At 47.3% G+C, this 25,286-nt stretch overlaps 1 protein-coding gene across 3 annotated transcripts in view; it reads left to right on the top strand.

Annotated features, from left to right (window-relative positions):
• klhl29 (kelch like family member 29) overlaps nt 1-25,286 on the top strand; it is a 216,111-nt gene that overhangs the window by 110,669 nt on the left and 80,156 nt on the right. For all 3 annotated transcript variants that reach the window (XM_076044723.1, XM_076044721.1, XM_076044722.1), the window contains 2 exons: nt 850-997; nt 3,547-4,077. In XM_076044723.1, coding sequence (XP_075900838.1) covers nt 850-997; nt 3,547-4,077 — 679 coding nt within the window. The remainder of the gene's footprint in view (nt 1-849; nt 998-3,546; nt 4,078-25,286) is intronic.

Raw genomic sequence — 25,286 nt, 5'->3', positions numbered from 1 at the left:
TCCCGGCCGTTGGTAGTTTGCCGAGGACCCGAGAAAGCAAATAACAATCTGGATTTTGGCTCTGCGATGGATGTCTGGCTTCTCCTCTCCTCACTTTGACTCCCCACTTTCCCTCCCCTCCCCCTGCCACCGCCGCCGCCACAGCTGCCATTACCACAAACGCACAATTCTCAATCCCTGCTTGCTCGACCGCAAACCCTGTTATCTCACTCCACTGTACACAATCTTTAATTCATCGCAAAATGAAGACGTACACAGTCTCTGGGGGGGTTCTGCGTGTGTTGGGGGGGGGGGGGGTAGAATTTGAATATAGGCCACGCTGGAATGTTAATTGTTACTGGAGCGAGTGTGAGCGAGGGAATACGCTAACCCAGCGTGTCTCAACTGGTGGGTCGCGACCCAAACACCAAGGTTTTTTTTTGATTGTGTTGCATCTTCATGAGCAGTTTTGCTTTTCCTGTTTTTCTTTTTTTTTTTAAAGGGGAATTTGATATTTATGTACACATAAACATATGCATGTATTTACAGTATAGAGAAAATGTTGGGCATTTATTTTGCAGGACACAAAATTCAGTTCAATATTTTCAACAATTTATTTACTAGACATGATACAAAGTGCCCAAGTGTTTTTATTTTAGTGGAATAAATTTGTGTCCAGACTTGATGATGTGGGTCCTGAGGCTCCACCATTGAGAACCACTGCGCTCATCCTTCTCTCTCAGCCTGCACAGGCTCGGACAGGAGTCCTGGCCTCACCGCCGTCTAGTTTATTTTTCAACCTCTTTTCATCACTTTTTACACTTTGTTGCTCACTGATGTTGGTTTTTTTTCTGTCTTTCTCTCTGGCAGGTCTCCGGTCTCTCGCCCGGCGACGGCCAGACCCCGGGGCTGCTGCTGGCTCCGGGCGTGAGGTGGGGACAGACGCCCATTAACCAGCTCACGCCGTGGGACACGGAGGAGCCACCCGCCAAGCAGCACCGGGACGGCGAGCCCTCCGGTAACCACAACATCATCATCGCTGCCGCCGCCGCCCCATTTTATGCATTCCACCCCTCGCCCTGTTGGCAGCAGATGAATACATGCATGTTGTTCACACACGCTCGCTTGTGTTTGTGTGTCCAGTCTCTGTTGTGTTGCCCTACATCGTCCCCAACAGCGCACACACGCTTGACACACTGTACAATATTGTGCATCAATTAACGGCTTGAATACATTATGATAATTTTTTCTTTTTACATAAAGCAAATTATTCTGGGGGGGGGGGGGGAGCGCGTCATTCATGCTCCTTGATTGGAAGCGTCAGCGCCAGCCTGCGGTCGCTCCCGGGACTCCTCACCGTCGCCGTGTCACCCAGCGGAAGTGATTAAGTCGTAAAACTCTGCGGCCCTTAAAGGGCCAGTGCGCCAATTAAAATTGACCTTTTCCAGTTCGCCAGATCATGTGACAGGACTTGCGTAAAATTAGTGTTGTGTCTGTATTTTTTGCATCTCCTGCAAGTGCACATATGGCAAATGAATGAATGAATCAAAAGCAGATCGTCAGAGATCAGTCCAGAGCGGGAGGTGAGTCACTAGGAAGACTTTCGTTTTTTTCGAGGGAAAAAGTCGAGTTTTCTTCTTTATTTTTTTCTTCGTCTCCCGCGGCGCCGCTGCTGTTCAGCCGAAACCCACCTGCTGTGCACGAGGAGGGGGGGAGGTGTTTGGGGAGGGGTGGCGCTGAATGGGAGACGGCCGTCCCGAAGCTGCGTGCGAACGATCCGGCCGCCTCCAGCAGAGCGAGACACCGGTTGCTGCCGCCGCCGCCGCCGCGTTCGACGCTCAATTCCGCAGGAATGGCGTCGCATATGGACCGCAGTGCCTGCCGCATCTCCGAGCTTCAAGTGGCCGGGTTTTTTTTGTTGTTTTTTTTGTTTTTTTTGCAGTGACGCCAGCAGACTCTCCACACTCGACTGAGCCGCGCTGCCAGAATGAAAAAAAAAAAAAAAGTTCTCTGCCAACTGTGCCAGAATTAATCAACGGCTTCCGCTCGAGGAAGCCGTCGTATCTGTTAAAAGACAGTTTGTCTTTTGGATGGGAGGGAAGAAGGAGGGGGATTGGTTCCCACCAAAGTTTGTCTCCGCAGAAATAGCTCTCGTGTAATTGGAGCCTCGGCGCCACAGCGCGTAACACTGACTGTGATCCACGGACTAAAACCACACGCAGGCACGCTGCACAAAGAAAGCTGATTTCCGATTTCCGCTCTGTCATTTGTGATGTCACAAAGGGTGCCGATACCTCCCCCAACGTAGCGAACACACACCCCCCCGGCCAGATGTTGCTGACTCCGCCCTCTTTGAGCGCCTCATTTTTGTTCCATTAAAAAAGTTGAAAAGTTTTTAGCAGGAAGCTGAAAGTGAGGCTGTCAACAGAGGGCTAATTAACCTGGGAAAATCTGGAAATTGGAATGGATGGGAGATTTAAAGTTGGCGGTCATGGCTTTAATCGATGGCCATTGTTGGGTCAATTCATTTTTTTTTTTTTTAATAAAATCTTCTCCCAGGTTCACACATAATGCGTTTTACCCTCCGAAACAGTTACAACACGCTTTAAAAGCTCGACGCACGTCACATCCTTCCAAAAAAATAAAATAATAATAATAATAACGTGAAAAATCTTTCTCTGAAACTGAAACTTTTAAAATGAGAAATGATTAAACCATCATCCGTTTGATTCCAATCCATTCATCAAGATGAGCGACCAAAAGGAAGGAAATGAAAGAGTCTCGGTTCCGATTAGCTGGCTGACATGTGAATAATGAAGGGAACTGGCCTCCTCTTAACGCTCCTCTGTTCCCGCTGCCGTCCTCCATCCCCCCCCCGACCCCCACCCTCCTCGCCGCCTGTCTTTATCTTGCCCGCCCTCTTCATCACTCTCTGTCCAGACTATTTTATCTAGCGCCGCCGCTATCATGAATAATGTGCCCCCCCCCCGCCATCCCCTCTCTTTCTTCTTTTCTTCCCCCACTTTTCTTTCGCTTTTCCTGCACGCTGTGATTTAGCCTTTGCCCCCCCCCGGCAGCCCGCTAGTGCTATATTTGGAGCGAAGTGGGCCGGTGACGGGTGGGTGTGTGGGTGGTGGGTGGAGGTGGAGCTGAGGTCTAGCAGACGGCGGTGTTCCGGCCCCCGATATGCAAAGCGTGAACATCCCGACACCTCGGGGATCGACTGCGCAGCAGATAATTGGATGGAACAAACAGCAACACGCACACTCACACACACACACTCACACACACACACACACTCCTTCACACCTTTGATACTGATCCCACCGCAAAGAAAAAGAAACCCGACGGTGTCGGCGAGGAGAGGAACCAATTCAACCTCGTGCCAAAGTCATGAGCTCCCCTCCTCTACACCAGTGAGAAATTGTGAGGAAAACTTGTTAATACAAACTGCTGATCATCCCGTCACATGGTAGCGACTGGTTTGGCTTGAAGACGACTTTCTGAAAGTTCACATCCGGGGCTAGAAGCATCACACCTGATTGTCTCCTCCTCCTCCACCCGTAGGCCCGGCCTGGGCGGCGCCGGTGGCTGCGGCGGTCAGCCAGCCCAGCCTCCTGCCGCACACCTACACCCTGCAGCCGTCCTACAGCCACAGCGTCACCGCCCAGTCGCCCATCATCGGGGTCACGCCCTCCATCCAGGCGCCCCCGCAGCACCCGCTCATGACGGCCCACTTCCAGCTGACCTCGCCGTCCGCCCAGCAGCCGCCCTCCATGGTGCTCAGCCTGCCCGGCCAGGCCGCGTACCCTTCCGCTCAGCCCGCCGTGGCCCAGGCCAACCAGGTGGTGCACGCCAGCGCGCACGCCGTGATGGGCAACGGCCACCTGGCCTCCCACCCGGCCCTCATCCAGCCTCCCACGCTGCCCCTGACCAACGGCCAGGCGGCGGCAGCGGCCGCGGCGGCGGCGCAGGCGCAGGCGCAGGCCCCGCCCACTGCCGGCGCCGTCGACGGCCAGGACGCTCCCAACGGCCTACAGATGCTGCGGACGGTGGGGATGGGGAAGTACGAGTTCAGCGACCCGGGACACCCCAAAGGTAAGCTCCGCCCTCCGCACCCCGACCCCCCCCGCACAGGTGGACGCTGCATTGTCTTTTGTCTTCAGGTGTTGACCACGCCCCCAATATGGCGACACCATTCATTTCAGTGGAGTTGCATGATTGATTCGAGCCCCCAGGATCCAATGCGGCGGTACTTTCATTTCAACATAGTTGCTCACCCAGCGCGTAAGCCGGAAAAGTTGTCTATGGAACCGCCCAGGCCGGTCTAATAAGAGAAGTCTCATTGCGGTCTATGACGGAAAAATGCTTTTTAGTGGCAGTACCTCGAATGGCCACCTGAAAATCCCCGTGCCGCCTGATTGGAAGTCTGGTATCCTGTTCTCGTCACGCACCCCTGGTGTAGATGGTACAGAACTCACGGCTGCTAGCTTTGAAAGGTTAAACCAGAGCTGCTCTGCTCCGCCGGTGGAGGCGTCCGCTATTAAATCATCGCTCTCTCAGCTCCCCTTCCAGCCTCCCGTGACCTCCTCTCATGTCTTGGACCTGAGCTGGAATGAAGTTCTCCTCGTTCCTCTGCCTCAGCCTCCGTTCTGTGTACCAGAGGCGCTCTGGATGCCAGCGCTCGTAAACAAGGCTGCAAACACTCGGAGGTGGGAGTCGTTAAAAACACAAACTCGCTACCCCCTCTCCCCCTCCCCCCCCCCCCTTCCCTCCAAAAAGAAAACGATTCACTCCAAAAAAAAAGCGACTCCAAGGTTGCCGAGGACGGAGGTGCAACTGCCGCGCTGGTGTGCCCAGAACAGATTGTACTGATCTCACCCCAAAGAAACGTTACACCGTTGTTGCCTGGAAAACTGATGGAAGGTGTCAAGTTCATATTTTCTCGCCCTCGTTTTCCCCTCGTAATCGGCCGAAAGCCTCTTCGGCCGGCGCCGGCCGTTGTTTTTGGTAGACGCCTCGTAGCCCCGCCGGCCCAGTCGCTCCTTCAAGCCGACGTCCGCCAACCGTAAATTAGCGTTTGGTTTCACCTTGGAGTTTACGACGCAGGGCAGCCGCAGAAACAGATGTTCTCAATTCCCCCGGCCAATTTTCGCATTTAATGAAGCCACTAATTTAGCCGCGCATTGTTTTTCTTTATTCCTCCACTCGATCTGATCATTCGGATCCGCGCAAATGAACTTGTAGATTGCGCCAGAGGCAATTATTCCGGCGTGCCTGCGCTACATTCGGAATGAGGCTGCAGGTCGGGGCAGGCGGATTGTTTTTTGATGGGCGAGAAGACTCGGCAGTCCTCCGCCGCGGTCACGTGCACGTCAAAGGTTTATTCGCTTCCTGCGGACGTGGATGCTGGAGGGTTTTTTTGCACGTTTGCGTTTTTTTTAGGGTTTTCTTCTTCTTTTTTTTGCACACAGATCTGTTTTTTTTTTGAGGCAAATCTGCAGCGAAGTTGTCGGTCGGTTGTGTCATTTCACTTTGAGAGCTTCTGTGTTTGAAAGGCGCAAGGTAAGGGAAAAAAGAACAGAAAAGAAGAAAAAGAAAACACAACACAACCTCCAGTCTCAATTTCGAGATGTCGCACTCTGCAGGAATCACTCTGCGCTGAATGACGTGAAGGGCAAACACAGACCCTCCCGGAGTTGACTGGGTTTCTGCCTCACTTCCACGTCTCCTCTGAAAAATATTTTTCTTTGGCTGCGGGGCACTGAGTAGAAGCGTGTTGTTAATGTACCGTAGCAAGGACAGCGTGGACAGAACGTGTGACGGCGGCGACCGGGGAAAGAAAAAAAGAAAACACGGAGTCCGTAACGCCTCCTCAGCTGTTTCCTTCCACTCGTTACTGCTGCTGCTGCTGCTGCTGCTGCTGCTGTAATGGCAACAGCAACAGAAGCAGCAGCAGCGCTTACCGCGCAGGCCCCGCCTGCTCCCACTCTGATTGGCTCCATCCGTCTGTCCGAGACGCTGCGGATCTTCGACCTTGCAGCCGTCGACCTCTCTGCTTTCCCAACCTGCTCGTCACGGTGCGTTTTTTTTTTTTTTTTCTTTCTACTAATTGACGAGTAAACACAATTTATTTTGTATCTGACTGCAGAGCTGGACTGGAATTCTGTTCCGTTGTTTTCCGAGGATTCGTTTTTCTCCCAAACCGTCAGACTTCCTCTGCTTCTGGATATTTTGGTCCACTGAATTTTGTCGCAGATTGTCCCCAACACCCACGCACAAAAAAACCCACAAACAAAACATGCCTGAATGCACGGATGTCACTGTGGCAAATGCTAGCTGTCTTGCTAACTGTACGGGTAGCTAGCTCACGGCCGATTGGTCATCTTCCTAGCCGTGAGAGCAGGAGTGGGCAAACTTTTTGACTTTGACAAAGGGGAGTTTTGGTGACCCACCTCATTGGAGGAAAAAATATATCATTGGATAGCAAACATGTGCTTTAATTTCTATTGAAAATGACAAAATCTATGTCTTTGAAGCCCCACAGTATTTAACTCTTTATTAAAAATGACTCTGTGGCAAACAGTGGTAAAAATGGATGAAATACGGCAATTTTATGACTTAATTACTATTAAAAACAATTTCTTCAAATTCGGCGGGCCGGATTGAAAAACTTATCAGGCCGCATATGGCACCCAGGCCGTAGTTTTCCCACGCCTGCGCTAGACCCAACATGATCACAAGTGTTTCTGTGTTTGCACAGACAGCTGAAGACTTTTTTGAGATGTGCAGCGATCTCGCATCTCTCTCAGCGCTGCGTAAACACGTTGGCTTGCACACATTCGCAGGACACATTATTTGCAAGTAATTTATGTTGCGTTTTCCGTGACAGATCTGCGGAATTATGTCATAACAACATAAAAAATACCAATTTGATTTTATATTTATTGCAGAATTTTAAAAGAAAGGAACCGTGGGATGTGGTACGTGATTAAATTCGGGAGCTACGGCCAAAAACAGGGATGGTGGTGTTGGGCTGAAGAAATAACTCTGCTTCCGCTGACTGACACCTTGCGAGTATCAAAAGCGAATCGGGGCGCGTTTGAGACGTTTTTTCAGTGTATTTCCGGCGCGGTGCGGGGCGATGTTTGCTCGGCGCGGCGAAATCCTGATTATGCGTCTCACATCAGAGGGCTGTCTGGAGTGATTATCGGACAAACCGTTTAAAGACTAAAGCGGCGCTGCTTACGTGCCCGCGCCGCAGCTTTCAGAATGAAGAAGTAGTAGAAATAGAAGGAGGAAGAGGAGGAGGAGGAGGAAGAGAATGAGGAGGAGAAAAAAAAACTTTGTGGACACAAAGATGCCAATTGCTAATGTGACGCGGAGGCTTCTGGGCCTTTTTTCTTTTTTTTCTTTTTTTTTTAATGGCAGAAGGTCTGAAATCTCCGCTGAGCTGACGGAGCTCTTCCTCCTTAATCCAGCGGCGCTGGGGGGGCCTCGCACTGGTGCGAGGGTGCGTGCACGCGCGCACGTGCACAGATGAGTCGGCGTGTGACGGCGTGGATGTTTTGTCAGATGTCAGCCTTAAAGCCAAACGCCGCGGCGACAGGAATCACACTCCGTGTTTGATTTGGCTTTCGCCTTCAAAACGGAGCAATTTGTTCACCGCTCTGCATCAGTGAGCACATCAGCAACTGTTTGGCACCGACTCTTCCTGCTCTCTCTCTTCCCGCTGCCTCCTTCTATGTATGTGTATATACATATATATATATATGTATATATACATATATACATATATATATATATATATATATATATATATATATATATATATGTATGTATATATATATATGTATATATATATATATATATATACATATATATATACATACATGTGTCTACTGTATATATATATATATTGGATATATATATATACAGTATACACATGTATATATATATCCAAAATATATATATATTATATATATACATATATTTACATATACATATGTATATATATATATAAATTTTGTTATTTATGTATATATATATATATATATATATATATATATATTTATATATATTTATATATATATATGTATATATATATATATATATATATATATATATATATATATATACATATATATATATATATATATGTATATATACATATATATATATATATATATATATATATATATATATATATGTATATGTATATATACATATATATATGTAAATGTATATGTATACATATATGTGTCAGGCTGTTTGCTCACTGTTTACAGTTTACAGTACTTACTTACCGTAGCTTCTCGCCTTGGACGGGGCTCTCGGATTTCGCCGGAAGCCTCGACCTCGTCCCCTGCTGTGATGTGCCAGTCAGCCCGGCTGTGGTAATCCACCCCGCCAGCTTCCTCCGAGCACAGCAGGGGGCGCTGCATTACACCTGCCTGTCAAACAACCCACTCCTCCCCCGCAATGCTACCTTGTTAGCCGCGTCCCCCGTCTTTGTTGTTGTTGTTATTTCCCTGCCGACTGTAAATAAGATGCCGTTTAGCTTCTTTTTTTTTCTCCTTTTTTTCACTTCAATTATCGTTCCACATCTTTAGCAGCAGCAGCGACGGCAGCAGCAACGCCATATGACGGAGCTCATTAACCAAAAGGAAAAAAAACAGTGGGGGCGGGGGTGAGCAGGAGAGAGAGAGCGACGAGGTGCAGAAGTCGGTGTGAGTGTCTATTGACCAGGCGGCTCAGATCGATTGGTGCCCTGATGAATATCTGGCCGGAAGAGCCGCTGCCAATGCTCAGCGGAGAGTTGTCGACGTGACCGGGGTTAGCAAGGCTTTCAGTTTAACATGCATGTACAGTTTAACACATCTGAGCCCTTTTTTTTATTTTTAGCCTCGGTCAGTTATAGAAAATTTGATTTCAACTTGGTTGAAATTTCACTTCAGAATGTATTTACTCGGTTTCAAACATTATTGCTTCTACATTTATTTAGTACACGCTCACTCTAAAGTTCAGAGATGATGCCTCTCATTTTAATTACAGTAATTGTTTCATTTCACCAACTATAAAAGCAACGAAACAATATCGGCCTTCTCAAAATACAAATGACCCCTTACAAGAGTGCTCGACTGCTACTCTTGTAAATACCACATGAATAGGCCAGAGTAGATGTACTCTGTTTGATAATAGATTTTTGTTGTGTTTATTTGTGTTTTTTACTGGCCAAATTCCACCATTGCAGGGGCCGCCGGACTCGACTGGGGCTGGGGCTGAGACTTGTGACCAGACACTCGTCTGTGTAGCTTCTGTGTCCGGCAGTAAGCGGCCTTGTGTCCGCCCAGGACAGGAAGTTCATCTTCTAGTCAGCATGCATCAGCCATCACCTGGGGGACCAGAGCTGCTCCAGAGCTGCTGCTGCTGCTGCTGCTGCTGCTGCTGCTGGATGCAATTAAGGTGTCTTGCTGAGTTACAATCCACATGTTAGCTCCTGCAAAAGGGGAGCAGCCAAGGCCCTTTTCATCAGCGCCATCAAACTTTAACCCCAGCAGAATTTTATTTTTATTCATTTATTTTTTTGCTTGTATGCCAGGGAGAATACTAGACGATGCAACACTGCTGATCAATCCAGACATAAGAGTTAGCTGGTTCCGTTAGCTTAGCGTCGTGCTATTCCGTCCCGTATCTCCATCGCTTGAGTGATGAGATTTGCAGATGACACCTCAGTGTGTAGGGCCACGTGTTCTCCTGTCTTTTAGTGCAGAACCCAGTGTGAAAATAGTCCCCAGTTTTAAAAATCGGTCCCTAAGTTGGACCGACCTGAGCAAGCTGAGTAACTTGTTGCCTCCCGGCACCCTGCGTGTTTTCCGGGCTGCTCCACGTTCTATCAAAAGGCTCCGCCGTGGCTCATAAAGTCCGCTGGGTAGGATGATCATCGTCTGCCGCCTCCGCCTTCTTCTCCTCCACTCAAGGATATTACTGACAGCCTCACAGCAAAAGCCAGTTACAAATGGCTCCTCTCAGCGAGGACTCAGTCAACTTGACCTCCTGCCCTCTAAGAGGCGCCAATAGTCTCTTATAAACAGTTTGTTCCCCTGAAGCAGTAGGACTCTCCATAAACTCATCTACTAACCGGCTTTACATTTGGATTTGAGGGTCAGAACGTTTCCCCGAACTATCCATTAGCAGTGTAACGCCGTGCATTTAAAGTGCATTTCAATTTATTTTTTTTTCACCTGTCTTCACACCTTTTAGGCCTGTCGGATTGTGTATTTGATGCTGTGCTGAGTAGTGCGTTCAGACACCAGCGGGGCCGACCACTCATAATGCCACTGTATCTGGAGTACAGTGACAATAAAGGCGTCTTATCTTGCTGCTGTCCACTTGCATATTGCCTTTTCGCTCCAGTTGCATTAGCATATAAATAGTAGCGCGCCGTGTGGCTCACGGCTGTGTGTGTGTGTGTGTGTGTGCTTGTGTGTTTTTGGGTTGTTGACTGCTTGTGCAAGAAAAGCCGCTTCTTGATTTCTAGAATATTATATTAGAGGTGTGTTTATTGGCTTCTAATTTAAAGGACGCGGTCCTATAGATTTTGTAGCATCTAGTGTGAAAGGGTGCTGGGCAGGCGACCAAAAGCTATGTCGTTCTATACCAGGCCAATCGGGGGCGCTTTGTCAGTGGGAGTGTCGTCATTCTCCTGATTACAACTCAATGAAATGGAAGCATTATTTTGAAGCTATAATTTTAAGGCGTCAAAATAAGGTGGTGTTGCTTTAAATTTTTTTCCGTGTTGGGCCTAAAGGGTTGTCTAGGTTGCGCATCCCTAAGCTTGATGTTCTTTTATGGACTACCACATAGTAAAAAAAAATACTATCACATCAGTAATTCATGAATAATAATTTCCATACACTAAGAAATAAAACCAATTCCCAACATGCCGCCCGGGAACCAGCGACTGGGGAATAAGCGCTTGGTAAATTAAATAAAAATCACAGCAGCGTTGCGCAGCACGCGATTATCTCTCGGGATTAGCCGGAGCAGGACCCGGGTTATTACCAGTCCAAAAACAGGCTTAACGTGAAACTGGTGGGAGGGAGGAGAAGAAGAAGAAAAAAAAAAACAACACCACACACGCACATGAATCTCAAAGTCTTTTCTTTTACCCAGCCATAACATTTAGCTAAGTCGAGGTTTGAGGAACCCCTCCCGTCGTCCTTTATCTCCATCGTTATGGTGTTTTTAAAGGAGGAATGTATGGAGCCCCTTCAGGAGCTCCATACATTACCTCACCTCCTCCCTCACCCCTTCCTTCCTCCCTCGCCGCCCTCCCACCTCCCTCCTTCCCGCCGCCTCCCGCCGCGCTCGCAGTTAATACGGGGGACGGCGGAGAGGAGCTCATTAAGATTGATCATGGCGCCGTCCGCCTCCTCCGCGCGCAGAGCGGTGCCGGCTCCATTAATCATCCGGACTTCAAGTCTTTCACCGCGTGCACGACGTTTTTCGCCGGGAACCCCCACCCGTCTCCCGCGCGGTGCAAGAGCACCATCACATATGCAGCGGCGCAGCAAGGAGTCGGGGTGGGGGGGTGGGGGGGGGGGGCTCCATGCCACACTAGAGCGGCCTCCCCCTCTTCCTCCCCCCTCCACGTTTGCTCCTGCTCTCCGCTTTAATCTTCCCTCTCCTGCTCTCTATCTCTCTCTCTCTCTCTCTCCCTCTATCACATCCAGGTGTCTCCTTGCTCGCCCACTCGCACTACCACTACAAGCCCTCCACTCTCTCTCTCTGTCTCTTCCTCCTTCCCGCCTGCCACCTGTATTTAAACTCTGCTCAGCCGAGTTTATTACCTGCCTGCGTTATTTCTTTCTCCTCTCCCTGCGCTCCTCCGCTCTTCATAAAAGTGCTCTATAAAGTTTTAAAAAGTACGGCGAGGGAAAAAAAAAAAAATCAGGGGAAAAAAAAAAAATCGGCCTTCGCTAATGAACAGCTGGATGGAAGTTTAATGGCGCTATTTAAAGATAATGTGTGCGAAAACGTCCAGTCGCTGTGGCTGTTTTTTCCTGTTATAAAGCAGGTTGAGAGAACTGTTCACTGTTTAATGTTTGCTTGTTTTTTTAAATCTATTTTTAATGCACAGGAATGGGACATAAAAACAATTTAAACAGAAACGGGTTAAATTGTAGCAACAAATGTTGTTGGATGAGTAGTTTAAATGTCCAAGCGCTCACTGATTGTAAAATCAATCAAACGGTTCAAGCTGCCGACTCAGCCAACTGGGAGACAATTAAGAGTCAAAAAATGTTGCAGATGGCAGGTTGTGTAGTTTTTAGAGTTCATATAAACTTCTTTTACACAACAGGGGTGCCCAACTTAAGTTGCGCATGCGGTGTTCACCGTTTTAGCCCGTTTTTGACATTTAAGCAGCGCTTGTTTGAGGGCTGCAGGCTGAAATTCCAATTTTTCTCAGACGTCGCTTTCCCCCGCAGTGTGCTTGCCGCCCCGTCTTGGCGGGGGAGTCCTCACCTTTGACATCGGCCGGCCAGATTAAGACTCTAATAAAGTTGAAGCCGAGCCACGGGGCAGATTCCCCCGTCGCTCTGTGTTTCACACCGCAGCGATTGACACACGGAACATTTGAAATTGCAGCGGACACAAATCTGGAGGGGGCGGTGGGCGGAAGAAAAAACACCAAAAGTGCGCAACTGCTAACAAAAATTAGCAGTTAAAAAAGACTGACTGCTAACAAAAAAGTTAGCAGCCGAGTAAGCCATCAAGTTAGCAGACAACTTAGCAATCAAGTTGGGCATCGAGTGAACAGAAAAGTTAGCAGTCAAGATAGCATTCAAGTTAGCAACGAAGTTAGCGGTCAAATTATCAATAGGAAAGGCAGCTAGCTTAGCTCCACTTTCTCCAAACTAGCCAGCCACACTGTCCAGGTGTGTCCACAATCACCGACCTCTTTGTCTCCATGAGGTTGCGGCAGGTGAGGAACGGGCACAATGCTAACGGCGCATTGGCGCAATAAAATTTGACATTTTTCACGCAGGCTGTGTCAGCGCTGAGGCGGCAGCGGTCGCGGATGATTGAGCGTGAGCCGCAGCGAAGGGGAACCTCTGTTCTTCTTTCTACCAACGGTTAGAAAGAGAACCACCTCCCGTCTCGCGCGGCGCTACCCGTGGCTGCGATGTAATCTGACGCCGCCACTGAACATCGCTGGCCGGCGGCTGCGCCTTTTAGCGCCTCAGACGCCTCCCGTCACATCCGACTCGACAGGCTTTAATTGCCACCAGTCAGATGTTGCCGCGTCAGTCCGAGCATCAGCCGGCGGCGGCAGTGGCGGCGGCGGGGGGTGCGGTGCGGGGAAAGGAGGGGGGGGGGGGGGGGGGGGGGGAGCAGTAATGCATTATCAACGAAGCCGAGTGTAAACACAGCAGATGCTGCCTCCGCAAAGCCGCTCGCTCGATACTGGATGTTTTCCCACTAATGAGACGGCGCTATCACAACGGGGGCGGGGGTGGGGAGAGGAGGGGGGGGGGGGGGGGCGGGGTAGCGGAGCAGGAGCTGTCGTCCAAGCGCCGTCATCGGCGCCACCGTCACAGCACCTCAGCGTAAAAAAAAAAGAGAAAATGTTTCAGGACTTATTTGCTTCGCTGGTGTTTGCACACCAAGCCCCAACTTTTTTTTCTCCCCCCGTCGCAGAGGAACTTTTAAATGCATGCGAACGTGTCTCATAAATATTAATAAGCAGGACCAGACATTAGCCAGGATGCCCCCCCAAAGCCCAAACACACACACACACACATACCTCCCCTCCCTTCCCTTCCCTCTTCAGCTCATTATGCTGATGACTTAGAGCAAACCCAAACCTGCTTGGAGCAGCGAGATGTTTAATTCCTCTTTTGACTCAGACAAACGACAACGGTGGGAATTGCAATCAAGACGTCTTGCCGTTCGCCGTGTGGTTTGGGGTCGCCTGGAGCCTGGAGAGAACGAGATACTGAAACAAAGCAGCAATATTCTTCTCCCGCCACCTGCTGCTTTTTATTTTTTTTAAAAGCAGCATTTCTGAATGGCAGCGTTGATTGTTATATGAACTTTGCATCGTCGTCCTCTCAGCAGAGACGGATGTTGTTCTGAGTGTGGCGCTGCACACAGGGATGAGAAGCATTGACATGAAGGGAGGTAGCAAGTTTAGCAGGACTGCCGGTGACTCAAGGGCCACATTGCCTGATGTGATGACACAACTTTTGGTGATGAGGATGGTTTTTGTCGTTGGGGAAAATGAGGAACAATCAGGAACTTTGTCACATGCGCTTTCTGTTCCCTCACCCAACTTTGGACCCGGTTCTGATTTTTAGAACCATAAGTCTTGCACATCGTTTGTGAAGAAAAAAAAACAAAACAGTGTGGCTCCACACTGGTCCACTCCGCTCTAACGGTGCAGACACACAAAATCTGGCGTCAAGTTGACAAGGAGGAGGAAAAGTGGGAGGCGTGGTCGCGGATACAGCGCAGCGAGCCGAACGACCAGCCGCCGCCGCCGCCGCCGGCCAAATTAGCATAATCGCAACTCCACGTCGACTTTATGCAAAGGGAGGAAGCGACCGACTCAAACCGGATCACCGAACCTCGGATCAAACTGTCAAACTAGTGGCTGCTACCACCGGGACAGTTCCCCAGCCAGTGCAGCGACTCCGCTGGGGTCATGTGACATGTGTGGCTAGTGTTTGTGTGTGCGTGTGTGTGTGTGTGTGTGTGTGTGTGCGGTTGTTGTATGAGGTCAGCTCGGACGAAGGCGAAACCTGCCGAGCTATTCGTCACCCGCCATGGCCATCGTAAACACGGCGACGGGCGCAAGTAAGACGATCCGTTTCAGAGGACTCGGCAGCGCCTCGGCTTTCCCAGACTTCAAATGGAAGCGTCCGAGGAGGAGGAGGAGAAAGAGGGCGCGAAGTAGGAGGAGGAAGAGGAGGAGGGGGTTTGAGGCTCTTGCCAAACTTTTAATGAGAGCGCTTAAAAGAAGTTTCACGTATGCACTTTAACCACAATCAAAGGTCACAGATAATGACGAGCCAAGCGTCTTAATCCCTAAATTGCACCAGATGCGTGTGTGTCTGTCTGTGTCTGTCTGTGTCTGTGTCTGTCTGTGTTTGTGTCTGTGTCTGTGTGTGTTGAGTCTGCAGGTCCATCTCAGCCGGCGCTTCGCCCACCAGCAAAACAGGCAGCTCCAAATTCAGCAGGGAACAGGTGGTGCAGGGATCAGGAGCAAAATGGAAAGAAATGATTTTTGTTTTCAAAAGTGAAATAATAATAATAATTATCATAATAATAATCATAAGACAGAAATGATTCTCAAACAGTTTCAGCTGCACGTCTGGCGGAAGTTAGAAGGAGTTTGTGCCAGCAGGGGAATATCGACCTCTGGTTGTGAGAGTCGACTTTTTTTTTGTGTCAAAAAGTGTCGAAACTTTATTGTCCCGTCGATCAAACGAACCAAATTTGCCTCTGCCTCCGCCTCCGCAGTATCGGAGCGTCTCAAACCTTTGACTTTTAAATTCTGCCCAGCTTGGTGGCTCTCACTCGACCTGAATTGTGTGTTTTTTCCTGCCACTGTAACACAATTCCTACCGGACTTCTTGAACCACTTTTCAGCCAAAAAAAACCCCCCAAAAAGCAAAAAACAAAACAAAAAAAAAAAAACATTCCGTTCAGCCGCTTCACCTTATGTTTGGCTGTGCCCTTGGGGTGCTGAATCTTGCAATGCGGACGCAGCAGACGGAAATATTCACTCATTTAACTGGCTGGGATCATAAAGCTGGACGGTTTTCAAAAAGTCGTGCTGAAATTGCAAACGTGGGAATCGCTCGATTGCTCGACTTTTTTTTTTTCTTCCCCCTCCCTTCGCTGTACGAGCGGTAATGTCGACAGAGCGCCATTTGGTTGGAGTGCCGCCGGCGTGGTGGCGAGAGCCGCGCTGAGGAACAAAACAACAAAACACTGACTTTGACGACTTCATTTGTCAAGTTGTCGAGTCGCGGTCGGAAAGTTTCTAAAAGACGACAAACAGGGTTTGTTTTTTGAGTTTGCCGCCCGCGGTTCTTTCTGCCGAGTTCTCGTCAGGTGAACGAAAGCTCCAGACTCCGGATGATGAAATAGCGAAAGCTGCCTGGCTGCGGCGGAGAGAGAGAGAGAGAGGGAGAGAGGGAGAGAGAGAGAGAGAGACAGAGAGAGAGAGAGAGAGAGAGAGAGAGAGAGAGAAAGAAAGAAAGAAAGAAAGAAAGAAAGAAAGAAAGAAAGGGGGGGGGGAGATATTTGTTACAGCCACGATGTTACGCTTTGAGGTCAAATCTCATTTTCAGCCGCCGCCTGCGGGGAAAAAGCAGCTCCTCCTCCTCCTCTTCCTCCTCCTCCTCTTCCTCCTCCTCCTCCTCCTCCTCCTCCACCAACTCTGCCGCTGCCGCAAAATTCCCGCATTTGTTTGCTCCGGTTTTTCCACTTGTGATGCACTCTCAGCCAGTCGGGCCGACTGCTTTAAATTAAAAAAAAGAAGAAAAAAAGAAAAAGACACTCGACCTTCTGAAGGTGGAGAGGAAGTGCCGGACGTCCAGATTGATTCATTTTGGACCAATTTTTTTTTTCTTTTTTTTTTTCTACAGGGTTGGAGTCCTTGCAGTGAGTCTCCTGAAGGAGTGGACTGGCAATGTTAATTTAAGGAAAAAAAAAAAGAGGGTGGGAGATAGGGGGAGAGGGAGGGGTCACCCAGCAGCTAACTTCCAATCAAATCCCCTCCAGCGTTCGCAGTGTGTTGCCGGCAGCAGCCGGCGACTCCTCCCTGTTATTGGGACGCACGTGTGTAGGTGCGCGTGTGCGTGTGTGTGTTTGTGTGCTGAAATGCCTCGGCGAGCCCTGACCACCACGGTTTTGTTTTTCATTGAATTTTTTTTTATTTTTCTTTATTGTAACAATTTTTGCGGAAACGCACAGGCATGTCTGCTGGCGCCGGGGCAGCCGAGCCAATCTGCAGGATGAACTGAACTTGACAGCAACGTCTGGATTCTCCACTCGCCTCATATTTGCCCATCGAGTTTAACGGCTGATTAATCCGAAAAACCTCATCAGTGTGAATCGACCGCTCCTGGAATTCCTAATAATAAACCTCATATTGCAGAAATCCTCTCGGCGAACCGTCCAATCAGAGGCTTTTGCCGTCTAAAATAAACAAATAAATAAATAAATAAACAAACAAACAAACAAACATTTTCTGGGCCGCTCTGGAAAAATATAGATATTTAAATGGGTCAGACAAGCAGTCACGAGATGCAGAAGATATTTCCAATGATTTGCCGTTTTAGCAGCTCCTCCGCTAATGGAGCGAGGGAACTTCCTCCCGCCGCCGCTTCTCCGAGGTTGAGCAGCTGCCGCTCGCCGCCATGTCATTGGGCCGCTCATTTCACTAATTAATTTGCATTTAATGGTTTAATGGATGGGTTTTAGCGTCTCATCACATCTCATTAGGCCACGTTTCGTTCCTCACTCCGCCACCACCACCACCACCACCACCACCTACTTTATTTTGGAAAGTGTAAATTTCCTGTCGAATTGATTCCAACAGTTTGACTTTATTTCCTCCCCTGCAGAAGTAAACCAGCGAGCCGAGGCGGCCTAGCCGTCGGTGAAGCAGTTTAGCTCAGTGTACATTGACGTTTTTGAGCCATGGCACATTTTTGAAATTGAAAAAAAAAAAAATCCCATTGTACACCACCGACTAAAAACACACTAGTGTGCCGCGCGCGGCTCAGTGGTTGAAAAACAGGTTCAGCTAACCCTCAGAACTGGCACTAGCAACCTCTTCTGCATTGTGACTGTGGCTAACACACGATTGGACAGTGTCCATGTAAGAGGAGGGGCTAAGAGAAGGATAGAATCACACTATCGAGGTTTAGTGCAATATATTTAATTTATTTTTTCTTTCATTATAACCGCCTGACCAGTTCAACACTTTCAAAACTTTTTCATCCTCCAAAACTATTTTTTTCTTTGACTTTTAGTTCACGAGAACAAAATCATTCATTTGGACCAGACTCGGTTGGCAATTGGCCTGGACTGACCTGTGATCGTATGGAAGCTGGAAGATACAACCAAACATGCACACACACACACACACACACACACACACACACACACCCACACACACACCAATTTGCTCAAACTGGTCCGCATTACCAATGACTCTCTGATGGAAAAATACAAGAACAGAGAGTGCTGTGTGCTGTGTTCTTGTTCTGGATGTTGTGCTGTAATACTTTGGCCTTCACATTCCTGCAAGTAAAAAAAAAAAAAAAAACCCACAGCTTTTTAAATATTCAGACAAAAGTGGGGAAGAGAAACTTGCCAGGAAGCTATAAAGGGACCACACAATCTCCATTGTACTCTCCCTCTCTCTCTCTCTCTCTCTCTCTTTCTCCCTCTCTCTCTCTCTCTCTCTTTCCCCCTCTCTATCTCCCTCTGTCTCCCTCTCTCTCTCTCTCACACACACACACACACAGAAATATGTTTCCTGGAATCTATTTTTTTTTCTTGTTTTCCGACCCGCCTTTGCTCAAGTGTTGTTGGATCTTGCTAACAATTAGTTCCAGGCTATTACACTGCACTAGACTTTTTATCCCCTCTGCACCTCCTACCCCCCCCACCCCATCCTCTCCTGCTTCTTCCGGGCAACTGGCTTTGGCGCCAGCTCGGCTTCCCCGTCGCGCTACCTGACAGGGTGACACTTATCAGCACGTTCACTATTATGTCTGCGCGGCCTAATTAGGGTGCCGTGTTAGAGCAAATGCTGTCAGATGTGAGAAAGACGTCTGAGCGCCTCTCGTTACCTTGAGACAGTGTGATTAGGGGAGAGGGTGGAAAACAAGCTGTCCTTGCATTGGTTTACTCTGTTTGTGCTGCTCCATTTCATATTGATGTGGGTGGAATCAAACTTTAAGTGAAAAAGAAAAAAAAAAAAAAATATATATATATATATATATATATATATTGACACAGAGGCAGCATTCTAGCTGTTTTGCATTTGGCGCCCGATGAAAAGATGAGTGCTCACGATTCATTGGCTTTATTTAGAGGGGCCACTCGAAGAAAAACAAAGCTGAGGAAAAAAAAACTTTTTTTTTTTTTTTTGCACAGATTTATCTCAGGCAACTATGTTTTGTGCATAGGTGAAGGCAATTTTTGTTTCGCTCAATAGGAAATACTTAGCAAGATGACTTGAGAGCAGCAGTCTTCATGAAGAGCTGCTAGTTTGCCCTCCGCTAATACTTTCTGGTTTTTTGTTAGCATTTTTGTATTTAGCTCCTGGTCAAACCTGCACTAATACAAATATAATAACCAACGTACAAATACAACACCTAGACACATATTTAAAAAAATCTCTGTATTGAATCTGTATTCGATGTATGTATAGAATCTGTATTGCAACAACGTAGACAAACTGGTGCACATATTGCAGGTGTTTGTATGACGTGCACGTCTTTGGGCTGTGCGAAGGAGAAAGGTGGGAATTGAACCCGCAACCTCCCCGTGGAGACAGCGCGAGCCTCTCGCTCTATTCTTCCTCCTCCGCGACCTGTCGTAATTATTCTACTCCTCGCTAAAGCGAAACATCGAAGGTCAGCGGCTGGTTCGAGCTCGCGGCAGAGTTCTTGAAGCAAAAAGAAAAGGGGAAAAAAAAAAATCAAAGCAAAAATCCTTCCGTTTATTCATTTGTTTGTTTTGCCTAAACAGGAGTGTAAACTCTGGCCAACGAAAATCTTTGCCGATAGCGGTGTCAGCGTGGGTGCAGAGCGTTTGAGCTGCTGTGTCGTTAAAAGGCAGCGCAGGATGTAAATTTTAACCTCGGAGGTCCGACTGGCTGCTCCTGCAGATGCCGGTCGTTCACAGCTCCAGTCTTTCAGCAAAAGACTGGAATGGGTTTGGATTTTATTTCTGTTCGAGGGGGCGGCAGAAGACTCCTGATCCCCACCTGGGGAACGAGGGGTAGAGGTACGAGTCAGAGTTCACCTCCTTCCTCCTTCTTCTTCTTATATCCTTCCTCCTTCCTCATTCCATCCATCTTCTACCACTTTACCTTCCTCTTTCTCCACCCTTCCTACTTCCTCCTTGATCTATCCTCCATCCTCTTTCCCTCCTTTCCTCCTCCCTCCTTCCCTCCTTCCCTCCTTCCCTCCTCCCTCCTCCCTCCTGCTGAGGAAGCACAGCAGCCGATTTCTTTGACTTCCTGTCACGGCTGCAGTCGACCGCTGAGACGCTCCCTCTGCTCGTGTTCCGCGTCCTCTGGCCTTGTTCTAGTACTCGCCTCGACTTTGTCGTGCTCCGTCCGGGAAACGTGTGTGTGTCGGTGTCAGTGTGTTGGTGTCAGCGTGTGTGTGTGTGTGTCAGTGTGTGTGTGCGCTTCCCTACAAGTACATCCAAGCCCAGCGGCCCCTGAGAGAATGTCAGGGGTTCTGAGTGCAGAAGGTGCCACTTCCTGCCACTTCGGGGCCTTTTTCTCCAGGAGCCTATTGGAGGTGAACAACAAAAGACCCCTGAAGGCGTCTCCGAGGGGTCCACATTCCCTCTTAACCCCCTCCTCCACCCCATTTTTTTTTTTCATCCTCCTTCCTCCTTGTCTCCGCCTCCTCCTCGGGCCAGCTCGGCCTCTTTCCGCAGCTCTAGCTGCCTCTTCTCCGGCTGAAGCAGCAGCAGCAGCAGCAGCAGCAGCTTCCTCCTCCCCAATAAAGTTGAATTGAGGCCACGGCGAGACGACCGCAGGGGCGTCAAGGATTCCCGACGTGTGGCGCCTGCTGATTGGCTGCTGCGAGCGCGCATGACCGTTTCCTCGGAGTGAGCAAAAGATGGCGGAGGATTTTTGCGGAGGTACGTTCAGACGAGAGGCGGTTCGGGGGCCCCCGAAACAGGCCGAGTTGCGACGAGATGCGTCTGGCCTGTGTTAAGGCGCCCTTTTGTGTTCCTGGACGAGGGTTCTGATGGCGCCCGTGACATTTTGCACCCGGGAAGGCCTGACATTTAGCCTCGCCGCCGTCTGAAATGGGTCGACCTGAACTGCAAACGGCCGAGTTCAAGTTCAGCCTCCTCAGTGGGGACAGTTGTCCTTTGGCGTTCCGTCGCTGGCGACAAACGTTGAAAAATAATTGGGGTTGCTTGGGTTTCACGCGTTGCATTTCCTTTTTTTGCAATATCTATCTTGAACAGTTAAAATGTATATTTTTTTACGAAACGTTTTGGAAAGGCAGCCTACGTTTATTGTTGCATTTCATAATAGAGATGATAATTACATAGAATTTTAGAAAATGATTAATTTGCATTTTTTTTTAAGTCATCTTAATATTGATTTTTTTTTTTTTTTTTTTTTTTTTTTTTTTTTTAAATGCAATGGATCCACAATGGACACATGGAAACTTTAAATATTTAATATTTTGGGATTTAGAATTAAGATTTGTCATCTAAGCTAAGGGAAATTTGTTGGTCATAAAAATATTATTTTATGATAATCTTATAATGCACTCTTTCCAGTATAACTATTGGTAGATTTGTTGTGACTGAATTCTTTTGTTTTTTTGATTTGAAAGAAAAAAATCCATTTAAAAATATATATATATACATATCACAATAAAAATTCTAATAATTTCACATATATATATATATATATTCTAATTAAAACTACAACTAAATATACATGCTAAAATGCAAAATTAAATCCACAAAGTTGTCAAAAAAAAATTAAAATGTCTTGTCCGCAGAAATGGTGACGGCCTTCTTGACTAAAATCATAGATTTGTTTAGAACACAATATCATTTTTTTAAATCTCTAGATGATGCAGGTTCTGTTCATGTACTCTTCTTTTTTCCGAGTTAATATGCGAGGAAGGCGTAGAATGGTGTAGGATGGCGTAGGCTGGTTTGGCTGGAAAGGAGCATCAGATGGAGATGTTTTCACACTTTGACTAACTAACGGACCCGCAGTCTGTTTGGAAGCCAGTTTGCAGGAAATCGTCCCGAATCGAACGACTGAACCTCCGAACGTCGCCACCCTGCCTGTGAACGCACCACGGTGGTGCTTTGAAGGTGTAGTCGTAACGTTGTCAAAGGAGGAAAATTCTGCTTTCCCTCCGGTCATCATCATCACCATCACCATCATCATCATCGTCATATCTGCTGCTCGATCCCAAGCTGTGTCAACCTGCAAACCATTTCTCACTCTGAACTGCGTCTAAATGGCTTTTATGATTGATGCGCTGCGCCAAATGGAAATACATTTCATGAAACCTTCTGATATTATATCGTAATGTTAAAGGCCCACTGTCTGTGTTCTCTGTAGGGGGAAAAATATGCGGCTTATTATCCCGCTGCCTTGAACTTGAATGCATTTTTTTTTTTTTCGTCCAAAGTTCCTTTTAAAAAAAAAACATATTCAAAATTGTTGCAGTGAACATTCAAACCATTCCTCATTTTCTAGTTTGTAACTCGTCGCTGAAAATAAAGAATGGCTGCCATTTATTGAAACCACATCGAAAATCCAAATGTGAAAAACGTCCTTCTAATTTTGTTTTCAATGATTTAGTAAAACATAATAATATCATTATAATACTTTGTTATTTTGTTTCATCGCTAGACTTAAACATTTTTCTATACCGAAATAATAATAATAAAAAAAAAAAAAATTATATATATATTATTTTTTATTATTTAGTTAATTAATTTGCTTCACTTCAGTTGTTCTTTTACATTATATTTACATCTTTGCATTTATTATGGGTGACACAAATTTAATATTTTCAACAGATACGCCCTGACCCTTTTTTGTTTTGTTTTTTTTAATTATTGTTATTTTTAAATTTGTGCGGGACAAAATTGAAGATAGAGTTCATTCCATTTTTTTTGTACCTATAATTGTTCCAAAAAAAGAAAAATATATATAGATTTTTTTTTTAAGAAAGATCTGTGAATTTATAATATTGCTGCTTAGGTATCTTCTCAGAACTTTAGTTGCACAAAGTAGTGTTTTTAATTCAGCTCTACTGCTTCAGTGTTGTTTTTCTTTCCTGTTTCAGTAGAACTCGCTTTGTTGTGTTTCTCAGTCTGAGGGGGAAAATACATCCATCATAGCAGGTTGTTACAGAGCTATTGATCAGCTTAGTTTGGTGTGATTAATTAAACAGTGAGTGTTGGTAAAAAAAAAAAAAAATTGATCGCAGAGAGGTCAAAAGGAACACATCTGTGTTTTCTGGCGACACACAGTCCAGTCGACCAGAGCTGAGGAGGAATAAAGGTTTCAGAGAGGAAATATGGAACATTTCTAGTAGGGACACCGGACAAAAGAAGGAATTGTTTTCTTGTGTGCGACACAGTTCCATCGTTGCTTTTTAGATTTCTGAAAAGGTTTCTTGGGTTTTTTCATGTTGTCTTGCTTTTTTGTATATATATATATATATATATATATATATATGTATATATATATATGTATATATATATATATATATATATATTTATATATATACATATGTATATGTACATATAAAAAAATCATCCAATGATTAATACAATAAAATCTATCTTAGATAAAAATAAAAATAAAATGTAAAAAAAAAAATGTTTTTAAACTGTCAGCATTGCACCTCCAATCTGCTTAAATTATACAATTTCAAAATGAAACATTTATTGTAGATTACATTTCTCCTTTGTAGTCAAAATTTCTTCATCTGTATTTTTTTGCTAATTTTTGAAAGTCAAGTGCTGTCTTTTGTGTTTGCCAAACTTCCCAGGTCACGCTCCCTAGCAAACCCAATCCGCCATCACGTCGACTTTTTCCTTTTGTGTTCAAAGAACCCCCATCCCCAACACAAAATGGAGGCTTTTCAATAAAAAAAGGGGGCACATACAAATTCCGTTGTAGTAACCCCAAAATGGCCCCTTTAACAAGCCAATCGCGTGCCGCACGTGCCCCCACGCAACAGCCAATCAGAGCCCACTACACCTTGCAGTCAGCAGTGCGCTGATAGGCATTAGAGAACGACACCCCGGCCTCCCATTGGCCGAATGGTGCGGCGATGTTTGACAGCCGGAGCCGAGTTACTAGGCTGACGAGGCGGCGGCGTTGGAGTTGGCACACTTTTTAAACGTCCTCGCCGGCTCAGTCAGTGTGTCAGCCAATCACGGATCGCCACCTCAGGGGCCCTCGTTACCTCCGCTGCTCCTCCCGCTGCTTCTGCCGATGATGATGTTGTTGTTGTTGTCGGAGACTACGCAATGCACATTTCACAATTCCCCCGGCCCGCGACGGAATACTCCAGAATGCAGGCGAGGATTCCGGATTCCTTTCTTCTCCCCAGAAAACAAACCTTACCTCCAGTGTCCCCGCCCACCAGGGCTCCCCCAAGCCGAGTTGGCGTGGAGTATTGAGATTTCAAAGTTAGCACTCCCGCTCTCTCCCTCACACGCACACACGCACGCACACACACACACACACACTTGGTGCCAGAAGCCAAGGATAAGCAGGGATGCCATGTGCAGTTTCATGGTCCCTGGTGGCGAGGAGCTGCTCCGACATTCTCGCCCGTCCGCCCCTAAAAAAGACTTAATCAGCTTCAGCATTTAGCATTTAGCCCATTCAGGTGCGTCTCCACGGCTCCGAGGGAGGCGGGTCATTGTTCCCGCTGACAACTCCTCCAGCTCTTGGTCCCACCCCTCAACCCCCCACCCTGCTCACCCATTCATTTTCGCTGCTGCCCCCCCGCTCTGGGTTAGCGGGGGTTAGCGGAATGGATGCTATTGGACGCAGCGAGGCTGATTGGAGGTGAGAGCCATGTCGGGTTGCTGCGGATTCCGCTAATGCGAAACCCAGCGGGGGGGAAAAAAAAGAAAAAACACTGCCACCCGCGAAGCAAAGCGATCGGACAGCCGACCAAATGACACGAGGCAGCGTGAGAGTGGAGCGAGGTCGGAGAAAATGGTATATCTTCTTCCTCTACTTTTTGTTATTCACCGTCTTTCATAACCGGGTTGTCCTCATTCACGGACGTCACCGGTCAAAGGATGTTCTGGCTCACACCGCGGTGTGAAAATGCTTTTCACCGAGTGCCACATCTGCCACATCTCTTGCGTCAGCGCGTCTTTATCCCGTATAATTAAATCAACTTACTGCATTCAACGCTGCACCGGCGGTGTCAGTTTTGGTACAAGGTAAAGGAGCTGAGGGAGTGATTACACAACAGCGCGTGTCAGTCCAGGTTAATTAAAACCCAGAGCTGCGG

This window comes from Nelusetta ayraudi, unplaced genomic scaffold, assembly GCF_046127955.1.
Source record: "Nelusetta ayraudi isolate G7.1 ecotype Tasmania unplaced genomic scaffold, CSIRO-AGI_Nayr_v1 ptg000082l, whole genome shotgun sequence".
NCBI lineage: Eukaryota > Metazoa > Chordata > Actinopteri > Tetraodontiformes > Monacanthidae > Nelusetta > Nelusetta ayraudi.
Note: the sequence above shows the minus strand (reverse complement) of the source record. Positions and strands in the feature narration are given on the sequence as shown.